Source organism: Malus sylvestris, chromosome 10 (assembly GCF_916048215.2).
Source record: "Malus sylvestris chromosome 10, drMalSylv7.2, whole genome shotgun sequence".
Lineage (NCBI taxonomy): Eukaryota > Viridiplantae > Streptophyta > Magnoliopsida > Rosales > Rosaceae > Malus > Malus sylvestris.
The window spans coordinates 37,311,125-37,324,414 of NC_062269.1; the positions used below are offsets into that span (position 1 = coordinate 37,311,125).

General features: G+C 39.1%; 2 protein-coding genes and 1 long non-coding RNA gene across 4 annotated transcripts; 2 read left to right on the forward strand and 1 right to left on the reverse strand.

Moving 5' to 3' along the window:
* The first annotated feature begins 1,085 nt into the window (after positions 1 to 1,085).
* LOC126585243 (uncharacterized) lies at positions 1,086 to 3,908 on the forward strand. The gene is made up of 4 exons (XR_007610380.1): positions 1,086 to 1,320; positions 1,402 to 1,507; positions 2,114 to 2,177; positions 2,946 to 3,908. It is a non-coding gene; the product is annotated as an uncharacterized LOC126585243 (long non-coding RNA).
* Positions 3,909 to 6,420: 2,512 nt separating this feature from the next.
* LOC126587338 (probable methyltransferase At1g29790) lies at positions 6,421 to 9,062 on the forward strand. 2 transcript variants are annotated; one of them, XR_007611033.1, is made up of 3 exons: positions 6,421 to 7,779; positions 8,207 to 8,632; positions 8,729 to 9,062. XR_007611033.1 is itself a non-coding variant. In XM_050252376.1 (2 exons), the coding sequence occupies exon 1, from the start codon at positions 6,641 to 6,643 to the stop codon at positions 7,763 to 7,765; it is 1,125 nt and encodes a 374-aa protein (XP_050108333.1). In that variant the 5' UTR covers positions 6,423 to 6,640; the 3' UTR covers positions 7,766 to 7,779; positions 8,729 to 9,062. The 2 variants fall into 2 exon arrangements, 1 of the variants encoding a protein (XP_050108333.1); XM_050252376.1 differs by lacking the exon at positions 8,207 to 8,632 and having other exon boundaries at positions 6,423 to 7,779.
* A 923-nt stretch (positions 9,063 to 9,985) lies between these two features.
* On the reverse strand, positions 9,986 to 13,213 carry LOC126586150 (pterin-4-alpha-carbinolamine dehydratase 2, mitochondrial-like). The gene is made up of 6 exons (XM_050250854.1): positions 13,102 to 13,213; positions 12,974 to 13,020; positions 11,212 to 11,356; positions 10,997 to 11,120; positions 10,774 to 10,842; positions 9,986 to 10,295 (listed from the first exon to the last, which is right to left on the reverse strand). Exons 1-6 carry the CDS (start codon positions 13,120 to 13,122, stop codon positions 10,207 to 10,209), a joined length of 495 nt encoding a protein of 164 aa, XP_050106811.1. The 5' UTR covers positions 13,123 to 13,213; the 3' UTR covers positions 9,986 to 10,206.
* Between the last annotated feature and the right edge of the window lie 77 nt (positions 13,214 to 13,290).

Genomic DNA, 13,290 nt, shown 5'->3' on the forward strand with positions numbered 1-13,290 from the left:
GGGATGTTTGGGTTGTGGGGAAGGGGGAAAGCTCGGGGAAGAAGATGGGTGGGGTGTGGGTTCTGTGTTTTTCAGTTTTTTTTTTTTTTTTTTTTAGAAGATTCGGGTTTTAAAAAAAAATTAAAAATTTTTTTTGGCCACGTGGCACATATTTGGCAGCCATGTGGCACACATTTGGCAGCCACATCAGCATTTAACAAATTAATAGATGGAAAATTTAACGTATGTATCATTTTGAAATAAAATAGTACGTGAGGTATGAAAGTGAAATGTTTTTAAAATGTTGTATGATGTTGTAATAGACCTCAAACCTGAGGGGTTACTATGTAATTTACCCTTTTTAAAAAAGAAAAAACTTTTCTTTATTATTTTAATATTTAAAAATTATTAAATTTTTTTTTTAGATTTTAATAATATTTTAATAATTTTTTAATAGAAAATGGGCCACATATCAAGCCATGTCAGCATTTAACTGAGAAATTCACGCCAACCCTAACGGAAGGTATAACATTGTCACAAATTCGTAAGATGAGGTATGACATTGTCAATTTTAAAAGATGAGGTATGAAAGTGTCGTGACACCAATAGTTGAGGTAGTTTTTTGTATTTTACCCAATTTATTATATATCCTATAAATAAGTATTTATTTACACCTAAATGTATTAGAAATTTAGAAGAAGAAAAATAAAATGTGCATAATACAAGTTGTTTTTGTAATATGAAGGGGTTTGAAATGCTTTATTACTTGGATATTATCTCTTTACAATGCCAATGGGAAATCGGCTTCTAAGGTAAGTTGTTCAAATCTATAAAATAAGCCCTCCCACATCGCCCAATGATGTGGATCCTCTAGGCCTTATATATATATTCACATCTCTACCTAGTACAAGGCTTTTTGGAAGCTCACTGGCTTCGGGTTCTATCAAAACTCAAAAGTTAAGCGTGTTCGTAGCAAGAGCAATCTCAGGATGGGTGACCCTGTTAAAACCCACCCCATTCTATTTAAAAATGTTTTTTTTTTAGTTCTTAATTGGTGAGCCAAGGGGCCCACCCCTCTTATTTTTGTATCCCCGTGAACCCCCCCTTCCTCCTTTCTTCTTCTTTTTCGTGTTCTGTCTCTCCCTGTAGCTCTCTCTCCCTCTCTCCCTCAACCTCCCGCATCCCTCTCTCCCTCAAACTCTCGTCTCTCTCCCTCCCCCTGGACTCGCGAGGACCTTAGCACCATCAGGAGAGACTCCCTACGAACCCGGGGACCCCTGTCCGGCGAGATAGACGGCTCGGAGCAAAGCTCCGACGAGTCTTCTTCCTGTTTCAGTTCGGGTAAGCCTCTAATCTCTCACTCTCGTACCTAGCTTGAAGTTTGGTGGTGATTTGGGAGTCTAAACCTTCCATTTTACGTAGGTTTTTCTTTGGAAACGGTTTGGGTGAACACACCCACTTTTCCGGCGAACCCGTGCACTTCGAGGACTTTTCCGGTCACCTCCGACCGAGTTACGGCGTTTGGAAGGTAGCAATCTATTCCTCTCTCTTTGTTCTTCACGTTCGTACATAGATCGGAGCTTGAAGCTCCAGTTTTCAGGTGACCGGAGTTGTAGCAGCTCCGGCCTTCTTCTTCCTCGGCACCAGGCCGTCTGGCCTCTCCCATTTCCTCCTCGGGCCTTAGGCCCGTGTGGTCTTTAGCCCAAAACCCTAGTCCCCTTTATTTTTTTTTAGTTAGTTTTGTTATTTGGTTTCTTTTTAAAACCTTAGGGCCTTGGGCCGGTTAGATATTAAAGGGCTTAAGCCCTGTCTTTTTTTTATAAGGCCTTAAGGCCTTTATATTTTGGTGGTGTATGTGAACCATGTGTGTGTGAGTGCATTTAGGCGTGTGTGTGTGTGTGATTAGGCATGCACATGCATGCCGTGCATGTGTGTGTGTGTGTGTTGTTAAGTATATGTTTGGGCTTAATGCCCAAACCCCTTTCCCAACCCTAAACCATTTTAACCCAAAATCCTAGGTTCCTAAAATCCTTTAAAATCCTAAACCCATCCAATCCCAAATTCCCTATTTTATTTAATTCAACCCAATATTTTAGAAAATCCTTTTATTTATTAATTATATTTTTGTGCTTAGGTAAAGTTGCTATTAAGGAAATTCGTAATCCCGATTCGCGCGATTCTTCTGCTAAGGAATATTTGTGAGTGGACCCCTTCTAAAATTACATGATTTGATAATTTAATTGCATAAATGATTAGCATGCCTACGGATTTATGATTTGATTTATGTGAAGCCTGATGATTTAATATATTGATTTTCGTCTCGTGTTTTGGTGAGGAATTAATTGTTAGCCTATATTGAGCTATATTTTAATATATATCGTATTTTCTATAAAAACCATAAACTGGTAGACTATCTGACAGATGACGATAGGATGCTAGAACATGTTTTGAACCCCTCTTTATAGTGTAGACGATGATCGGTAACCTACGCTATGAAGTGGTATTTATGAGAGACGTAAATATTTGTGCGTACCTAGTAGACACTATGCCGCCTGGGGCGAGGATCTGGTGTTGGCATGTGGGCCGGGAGAAATAATCCCTAGCGAAAGGCTGAGGGACACAGAGACAGGCATTGGGCCGGGAGGGAGTTATCTCTGGCTACGGGCACAGAGACTGAGGTGCAGGCATTGGGCCGGGAGTTATATTTATTCAGTGATCTTTCTAGCAGCACACCGCGTTTACGAGACGATTTATGATACGTTTACTGTTTTGATTTCCGCGATGCGTATTCCGCGATATGGCTTTTGAGATATTTTGGCATGCTAGGATTTTTATTAAATCCATCACTTATTATGCTAGTAGTTTTCATTTATATAAACTTTGGGGGTTAGTATGTTGATAACTGTTTTATTATTATTGTATATATAAACTTGGTCCACTCACCCTTGTTTTGCGCCCCCATTCAGGACTTAGAATCAAGGCACCTAATCCCGGCGTCAAGACACTTCCGCAGCAGCATCTTCGGATCCTCTTGATGTAGGACCCACTCCTTTATTCATTAAATTTTATCTTAATTCTTTTTAGTGATTAGGTTTAGTTGTATGCATCTGAGCACGTTCCTAAAAGTTTTAACTTAGTATTTTAAATTTCTAACCCTTATTTATTATTTTTATTCTTAGTTTTTGTATCAATTAATGGCTTTCGTCACCCCCGGGTGTCGGCCAGCACGTGTCGGTCCTGGTATTCGGGGAATATCAGGGTCGGGGCGTGTCAGACCCACTAGGAAGTTCTCGTATGAGTTCCTAGAAACAAAACCATGAGGGCGTGGTCGGGGCCCAAAGCGGATAATATCATGCTACGGTAGAATCGAGCCCGGGATGTGATGGGGCCTAAGCCTGGATGTGCCACCTAGAGATTGTAAAAAGAAACCAAAAAGCCACTGTAGCTCACATCCCCCAATGTATCTAATTCAATTAGCGAACCAAAGAGGCCATCCATGCTTCGATATTTACAAAGAACACTCTAGTGTAAAAACAAAAAACAAAAAAAACAAAGAACACTCTAGCAAAAGGCGGTGGAAGTTGCGTGGGCCATCACCCTTTTTTTTTCTCTCTACAATTTTTTTTTCTCTCTAATCTTCTTGGTAATCTCAGAGCAGGATTATGATTCTCTTTCTAGCCATTTTTTAGAACATTGCTTAGTAATACGCTCTAAGAGGATGATTCCCTCCCCTTTTAATTTTTGTCCTTTTCTAATTTTGTTCCCTTTTCGTCATTTCCACTCGAATGGTTACGGTTAAATCACGTTAACATCTTATAGATCATCCTTGCAAAATATTTCGAACTTTAACGATTCGAACTGTTTATTTTTTGGGGTGTGATATCCACACACCCATTTTTACTTCGTACACACCCTTTTAATTTTCGGCCTTTGGATCGGATGAATTGAAGAAGATCAAATGACAAAAATCAACAAGGGTGTGTGGATAGCACACCCCTATTTTTTAAGTTGCATCTCATAGATCATCCTTGCAAAATATTAGCCAAATCGGAAATCGGAAATGTTTAAGACATATAATTGAGCTCAAAGAAATTAACAAATACTTGTTATATAAGAAACAATGAAATTTGATTTTAATAATTAAATAAGCAAATGGTTTCGAATTGAATTGAATTTTTGCATGGATGATCTATGAATCGAGACTTACAAAATAGATGATTCAGATCGTTGAAGTTCGATGTGGAGTGAGCCCCACACTTAATCACCATTTTTTGAAAAAAAAATGGAGATCCCTTTGCATAAATGATATGCACTTTCAAAATCTCAAAGTTATGCTACTTAGTAACAATGTTCTAAAAACGCTAGGCGCTAGTCGAGTAGTGGCATGGGGCCTAGCGCTTAGACGGGCGCCTAGGCGAACTAGGCATATTTGAATAAAATTTATTATATATCCTATAAATAAGTATTTATTTACACCTAAACGTATTAGAAATTTGGAAGAAAAAAAAATGTGCATATTACAAATTGTTTTTGTAATATGAAGGGGTTTGAAATGCTTTATTGCTTGGATATTATCTCTTTACAATGCCAATGGGAAACCGGCTTCTAAGGGATTTAATTATGCAACAAATCATTTTGTACAAATCTATAAAATAAGCCCTCCCACATCGCCTAATGATGTGGATCCTCTAGACCTTATATGTATATTTTCATCTCTACATAGCACGAGACCTTTTGAAAGCTCACTGACTTCGGTTTCCATCGAAACTCCAAAGTTAAGCGAGTTCGCAGCAAGAGCAATCCCAGGATGGGTGACCCACTGGGAAGTTCTCGTGTGAGTTCCCAAAAACAAAACCATGAGGGCGTGGTCGGATCCCAAAACTGACAATATCGTGCTACGATGGAGTCGAGCCCGGAATATAGTGGGGCCCGGACGAGGATGTGACACCTAGAGATTGTAAAAAGAAACCATAAAGCCACTGTAGCTCACAAACCCCAATGTATCTAATTCAATTAGCGAACCAAAGAGGCCATCCATGATTCGATATTTACAAATAACACTCTAGTTCTGTAAAACAAAAAACAAAAAAACAAAGAACACTCTAGCAAAAGGCGGTGGAAGTTGCGTGGGCCATCACCCTTCTTTTTTTCTCTCTCTAATCTTCTTGGTAATCTTAGAGTAGGATTATGATTCTCTTTCTAGCCCTTTTTTTAGAACATTGATTAGTACTACGCTATGAGAGGAGGATTCCCTCCCCTTTTAATTTTTGTCCCTTTCTAATTTATTTTCCTTTTCGTCATTTCCACTTGAACGGTTACAGTTAAATCAAGTTAACATCTTACATTGACTTATTTTCTTAATTGTTGAATTGTATAAATTAAACAAAAATGTAAGTTTTTAAATCAATCGCATATTACATAGGAAACTGTTATTAACATTCCAAAAATTTTATCCTACACTTCTCATGGATGCATTTTTCTTTCTACTTATAGAAAATTTGAAGATTAAAATAATTTTTTTTAAGTGCCAATAAAAATTCTTTATAACATAGTATCATAATGTAAGTTTTTATCATAGGCAGAAATTGGATTTGGCCCCACATGGTACTATGTAGCACTCTTCTTATCTTTGCTATGAACATGATTACCCGAACATAAAAGTCTACATGCCTTTTTAACTAATGAAGATAATAAACACACATTTTTTTTAAATTAAATAAAAATAAGAGACAAAATTAAACAAAATCGTGTGAAAGACTAGAAAAGATGCATATTTATCTTTTCTCTTAACGAGCATACAACTTCAAACATTAACCTGCCCTCATTTTATTCAGCAAGTTAGTACTACGATTTAGTTATATTTATTTTCGGTTATAAATAGCAGGTATTAAATTTGATTCTCACAAAAAAAAATTTAAACCATATTTATAGCGAGTCCACTCCCACACTTCTTAATATATATAATATTGTATGGAGTAAAAAACGTGTCATCATTTCATTTTTATTATAATTAAAGAAATTGTTATTAACACTTCAAACATTTTATTATGCATTCATCACAGGTTTATTTTTTTTCTAAATATAGAAAATTTAAATTACTAATAACACCTCTCTAATTAATTTTTTTTTTCTTTTAATAATTGCTTAAATCTACAAAGAACGCAAAATATCTTACAAAACCAAGGGTGAGGGCAGGAATCTTCACCAAAAAAAAAAGAGGACGCAGGAAAAGAAAAGAAAATGACTGATTAAGAAATAAAGTAATCCAAAGTCCCGATCGCCAACCCATACAACTCACTTTCCAGCCGTTGGATTCCGACAAATCAACATCTGCATGGTCCAGGAAAGTGGAAACCGAACATACTTGTCACAATCCAACGGTCCAAAATCCCCAAATCACATCTTAAATCTAATGCTTGTACATGTTCATACCCAATCACACCTCACTCTGCTGAGAGCTCACTTTTGGTTAACTGTTAAGTCAAAACAATCAGTGAGAACATCACAAAATCATAAGATTCAAGAAGCTAAATCTGCTATATCCAAAATCTTAAAAACCCAAATCTCCAGTTCCCAAAAAGATCCAGAAATCGAGAGAGAGAGAGAGAGAGAGAGAGGAGAGAGAGAGATCAAAACCCAGGAGAAACAGAGGGTGAAGCAAATGGGAGTGACAATGGGTCTGAATCTGCTGCTGCTGATGGCTATGGTGGCCACCAACATACTCTCACTCTACCACCTCTCCTCCACTCTCCAAACCCCAAAACCCCCAACTCCCCAGCCAGTCCCTGACCACCTTCTCCACCAGCTCCACACATTACGCGCCACCATCAACCACCTCACGCGCGACCACCCTTCCCCATCAACCGCCACCGCCAAAACAACCAAACCCGACATCCCCTCAGATCTCCTCCTCTACTCTCAGCTCTCCCCCATCGCCTCCTCCTGCCACAACCACCCTGACCTCGTCCACAAGTACATGACCTACACCCCCTTCTCTCTCTGCCCACTCGACTCCGACCTTGCCGAGGCACTCATTCTCCGCGGCTGCCACCCGCTCCCCCGCCGCCGATGCTTCACAAGAACCCCACCAAAACCCACTTCTTCTCTCCCCCTGAATCCGTTTCCTCCTTCGCTTCCGGACTCCAATGTCTTGTGGGACAAGTATTCCTGCAAAAGCTTCAGCTGCCTCGGCGGCAAAAACCCCAACTTGGGCTTCGACCTGCCTCACGAAGTGTCCAATTTCATGAGTTTCAAGTCGGAGCTCGACCTCCCAATCCCTCAGCTCTTCCAAATCGCCAAAGCCGCCAACTCGGTCCTCCGTCTCGGCGTCGACATCGGCGGCGGAACTGGGACTTTCGCGGCGAGGATGAAGCTCTACAATGTCACCGTTGTCACGACCACGATGAACCTTGGAATCCCCAACAATGAGGCGGTGGCGCTGAGAGGGTTGGTCCCAATTCACGCGCCGCTGCAGCAGCGGTTGCCAATGTTCGACGGGGTGTTGGATCTGGTGCGTTGCGGGCACGCCGTGAACCGGTGGATACCGGCGACGGCATTGGAGTTTTTGCTGTTTGATGCGGATAGAGTGTTGAGGGGAGGAGGGTACTTGTGGTTGGATAAATTTTTCAGCAAAGGGGTGGATCTTGAGAAGGTTTTTGGACCGTTGATTGGGAAATTGGGGTACAGGAAGGTGAAGTGGGCTACTGCAAATAAGAACGATTCCGGCGGGATCAAGAATGGTGAGGTTTACTTGTCTGCTCTGCTCCAAAAACCTGTCTCGAAATGAGGTTGCAATTTGAGGTACTAATGTGCTATTTATTTCCCAGTTTGTTCCTTGAATCTGCAATTTTTGGTATAAACTGATTAGTGCAATTAGTTGGATCTAGCATTTGTTGGTGGTTAATTACTTTGTAGCTACAATGTCAGCTGAATATAAAGTGCACTCGAATTAAGTAGATTGAGAATCGCGTCGCTGTCTTAGAACTCGTTTGAATGTGCTTTTAAAGAAAATGTTTTTTTGGTTTCAAAAGCACTTAAACTGCTTTCTGCAAGAAGCACCGGTTTTGTGCTTCTTCCAGGAAGCACTTTAAGTGCTTTTCAGAATTTACTTGCATTTTTACTTAGGATTGGTTCCAAAAACATTTTCATCAAAAGCGCTTTCAATCATTTTAAAAGTACATTCAAACAAACACTTAGTTTGGTTTGAAGTTTTGCGCATTATTTGCAGGTCCTAAATATGATTGTTTCGTCTCTGATATGTTTTGCGTGATCTGGTTGTGGCATTCATGTCTTTGTTGGACAAAGTTCTATGAGATCTTAATACGAACCAGAGCCAGTCACGTTAGTTCTTTCGTTGCTATCATCTGGCATGGTGTTCCAGGAGGAACATGGCATTCGCCTTCGGTGTACATTGTCTTTAGGCCTCTTGAATTGCTGAGTGTTTGCTAGAATTTACTTTGTCTGTGAATAATCCAAGATGTGCTACCTGGTAAACCTTGCGTAAAATTTTCGGAGAGATGACATTGACAATCTGTTTAGCGTTCTACTGTAATGTAACGTCGTAAGCAGTAGTTTTAATCATATGTGAATCATACTCGACATTTTCTAAGTGCTCGGACGTGGTGGTGTTGGATCATCGCACCATCTGCACACGGTGATTCAAACTAAAGGGAACCTTAACTGGTATTTTTGTGCTTACTGACTGTAACTTACAATCTGACTGAGATGGGGTTTTGTGCTTGGGCTGCAGGCATTGCCGTCAATCGTTGCTGCTAACGAACATACACCTCTCCTGAGAAGATGGGCGTCCTTCATCGAGCAATGAGACAGTATACCTACGTTCTCCGATCTAAAGCGAGTTACACCTCAAGCTACTTGTTAATGATGTAAACAATCGTCGAACGTCGCAAAATATGTAACGCTATCAAAGGTTCCCAAGGAGGGAGAAGCCGAAATTAGGCGCGTTCTCACCCTCAGTTAATGGTTTTTGGTAGGATTACTCTTGACTAATTGTAATATTTATTCCAATTAATTCTTCATAAATGAATCCGAAGAGCAATTATGCTTTCCGGTAGGCTTTAACACGTTACACGTGAAGTAGCTTTAAGTGTTGTGAAAAGCGTGGATTCCATGCACGAAAGGTTGGGGAAAAAAGCAAAGGAAAGTAGGTTATTTTTTTTTTTTGAACATTAACGAAAAGCTTTGGTACTATTTATTTTAACGAAAAACTAAATTTTTATATTATAAGGTCAATCTTGGTACTATTCATTTTATCTTTTATTTTGTCTTTAAAACTCAAAATTTTCAAGCATTTTTGTTGGGAACTTTAACGAAAAGCTCATGGTACTGTTCACTTTAACGAAAAACCACATTTTTACACTAAAAAGTCAATCCTGGTACTATTCACTTTACTCTTTATTTTGTCCTTCATCATTAAAACTCAAAGTTTTCAAGCCTTTTTCATTAGTTTTCCTCATTTTTTATTAGTTTTCCTTTGTTTTTTTGGTTCAAATGCAATTCCTTGTACGGTCTTAGCAGCAACCACTACCAATTTCCAAAGGGATGTGATATCCATACATCCTATTTTGCTTCTCATACACTTTTTTAATTTTTAGCCGTCGGATCAGATGAATTGAAGAAGATCAATGGGCATAAATTATCAAGGGTGTGTGAGAAGTAAAATATGGTGTGTGGATAACACACCCCTTTCTAAAATGCAATTCCTTGTACGGTCTTAGCACCAACCACCACCAAAGAAATTGGTTGAGAAAGAGGCCCTGCCTCCGGCCACCAGAGCAGCCGGAGCCCAGCAACTGTTGCGGCGGCTGATGCATTCAGTGCGTTTGTTGTAGATTCGATCAAGATATTTGTATCCTGGATTCAATCATGGATTCGAGAAGATACTCGTTTCCGTCGACATCTAGCCATTTTCTGACTTTTCCGGCAACAAGCTCTGAAAACGGTAGCGGTTTCAGAGACGACGGTAGCTTCAAGCATAAAAGCAAAATTAAAAAGTTGGAACATGATATCTCTGTCATCACATCACAAAGAAAACGGTTGCTTCAAGTATTTCTTTCAGGCACACTTGCTCAAAGAAAAAAGAAAAAAGACAGTATTACACAATCTCATACGACGCTTCACGTCACACCAGAGAGTCAGAGACGATGCCCTACTGAAGCTAGAAACTGGTTTTCCCATGGCAACATTTTCTCACACCGCTCCGACGGCTCAATCGGTAGCTTTCCGCCTCAGAAGGTGTTGCATGCTGATTCTGTTGATCTTAGCAGCAAGTATGAAGTCATTCTCAGTCAATCCACCTGCACAATGCATACCATGTCAAAAGCTAAATCTCATGTGCAATCAAATTTTCAAACGAATTGGCTCTTGAAGTAAATTGAACGACTTTCAGCGTTGTATTAAGGTGATCTCTAGCTGGAAAATATTTAGGTAACATTCGGAGTTCGGCTGGTAAGTTTCACTGAGGTAGAATTCCGTAACCAGTACCAGAACCAGAACCAAAACCAAACAGAAGTTTGAAATAAGTAACTGGACGAAGCTTCATGTATCATATGTTCACCTATTTTCCGCAAGGTAAAGCAAGAGTTGTACAATACTTTTATTTCCCAGAAGCTTTAATGGTGGTAGGAAAACTTCATTAGCAAAACGTTATATACACCGAGAGAAGGGGATGGAAAAACCTCACCTCTGCCCTCCAAGACGACCTAATGCATAATGGTTTTATTCAAGAAACATGTATAAATACGTGGTACCAATTAATTAATGGCGAATCCTTACCAACCGCATGTGTCCAAATCTCGACTGTTACATTGTTCCATCCAACTAGATGAAGATCTGGATGATGACCTGGAACATACACATTACGGTTTTCCATCTACATCAGACACATTCTATCTTATTTAAATTCTAATGCATTCTTCATACACGCGATAGCTACAACTTCATACACGTGATAGCTACAACTACTCATCAGAAAACAAAAAAAAAAGCTTAAAAATACCTTCTGCTTCTGCAACATCAGCTACGAGCTTAAGCATATCCAGTCCTTTTGTGAAGGTCTTAACTGTCCATGATCTTTTCAGTCTCAAAGCATCACCTTCACTCACCAAATTCCATCCGTCCACCTAAACCAAACATATTAATATTAAAGGAGAAACATACATGTGTGTGTAACTGTGTATATATATAGGCGATAGTTAACTCTTTAATCGAAACCTTTGTGATTAATCCTTTTGCTGCTTGTTCAGTCATCGGTCGCATGTCCTTTGAGTCGCAAGACACGCACTTCTTTATTAACAAATCTAATGCCGCCAGAAAACAGTACAAGATAAGAAAAATATGACTTCCCTGACAAACAAAGCTATGACAAAACCAGTATTACCAGATTTTGATATTGTAGAAAAAATAACATCAATAAATAATCAATGCCGGTTATACTTGATAAGAAAACAACATTCATGGATATGCCCAGCAAATGGACAAGCAGGTTCCTTCCCTTTAATGAATAAGAGCTTCTATATTTTACCGGAAACCGTACAAGCTGATTAAGGAGGATAGACAGACACAGCAGAGATGAACCTACTAAGAAGTAAAGATTACACACCAGTTACCACAATTAAACATGGGAACAATTTGATACTTAGAACTTTTTCTCATAAAGGTCCTGGATCGATTAAGCAATATCTCAAAGCCGTAAACCAGGACAAGAGTATTTAGAATGGCCAACGCAATAAATCACAGAGGAATTGGGTATATGCATGAGTAGATAATTTAGTTTTTGGCCATGTGGATTAAGCTTTGCACACAAGAAAAAATTAGTCTTCCCAAGCTACTTCTCTTCCCGTAAGAAGGAGATAAAGCCGATGTCTAAAATTTCGTGAATGGATGCGTATGGAACAATGATGCCATAGTGGCTTCAATAGGATTATATCAAAGTAATAAGATGTTCTACCGCATGCTGGCACCCCAAGCTTACTTGAAAGGTTTTGTCACATAAATCGCAGTTCGGAGAGAAACTGCATTCGATTGTCAAACTGCAAAAACGACGAAAAGTCCAGTGCAAAAGTTCTAAATCCACATACTGAGTTTCTACTGGACGACAACAATCCCACATTGACATAGTTCTGAAGTATCTCAAACACTCGGCTACCGGAACCTATGATGCACGGATACATTTGATTGGTCCCGTATTCTGTATCCGATACTTGCAGATGCGGTACTTGCCCGATACTCTCGGATACTCGTCCGACACGTATCTTGGTTGATGGACACGAATTTGACATGATGGATACGCGTATCCTACCTTTAGGATACACGTATCCGGCTTTTAGGATACATTTACACTTTCAAAAAAGGTTATGAGGAGGAGAAAATTAATACGAGACATCTATAATTAAAAGTTGCTGAATACAAAGAGTTCCCTCTAATTAAAACCATGAATACGACTCTCACACTTCTTCTATTGTACAAAGAGGATTAGATTTCGAACTTTTCTTCTCTAACAACTCAAATGTATTTGTATTTAAATTTGAATGATGAATTATGTTTTAAAATGTATACTTTTGTTGCTATATATATTTTTATTTGCCGTATCCATAGCGTATCGTATTTTAATTTTTAGAGATTTTCCGTATTGTCGTGTTGTGCCGTATCATATCGTTGTATCCGTATCCGTATCCATGCTTCATAGACCGGAACTGTATTTTAAGTACAAAATTTGTTTTCACAAAAGAATCCAACTCCAAGAAGTGCATGCATGTTGAAGTTCTAATTAAATCACAGAATTATAAAATCAAAACAACAAAATTGAATGTAAAGCAGCAATCTTTCAACCCTCAAATTTTCATCAAACAACACAACCAATCACAAGATTAATGACAAACAAAACATGGGTAAGTCGAGAAATTACAGAAGATTGAAATTGAAGATTCAAAAAACCATTTTTTTATCATCATATAAAGGGCATGCAGGGAATTACCGTCCATGAGTTCCAGTGAAGCTTTGAATCGCAGACGCTAATGGTACCTGTAAATTTTCCGAGAAAATTTCAGCAGAAGAGAAAGATGAGAGAGAGAGAGAGAGAGAGAGAGAGAGAGAGAGAGATACCTTCTGCAACAGTCGACTCATGAATGTTTCTGTAGACTCTGAAAGGGGAGGCGATTTTGAACGGTGGGCAGTGATCAGATGATGTAATAGAAACTCGAAAGTTTGTATTTTTGCGAAGCTTTCGCAGTTGGACGTGATTGAGAAAAAGGATGAGATTACAGAGGCTGAAATGAAAATCGAATAGAATTG

Excerpts from the sequence above, each read along its gene's own strand:
- LOC126587338 (XM_050252376.1), top strand. The coding sequence starts at position 6,641 with ATGGGAGTGACAATGGGTCTGAATCTGCTGCTGCTGATGGCTATGGTG.
- LOC126586150 (XM_050250854.1), bottom strand. The coding sequence starts at position 13,122 with ATGAGTCGACTGTTGCAGAAG. Across the intron at positions 13,021-13,101 it reads TGAGTCGACTGTTGCAGAAG|GTACCATTAGCGTCTGCGAT; the intron begins GTATCTCTCTCT and ends GAAAATTTACAG. Across the intron at positions 10,296-10,773 it reads GATTTGGACACATGCGGTTG|GTGGATTGACTGAGAATGAC; the intron begins GTAAGGATTCGC and ends TGCATTGTGCAG.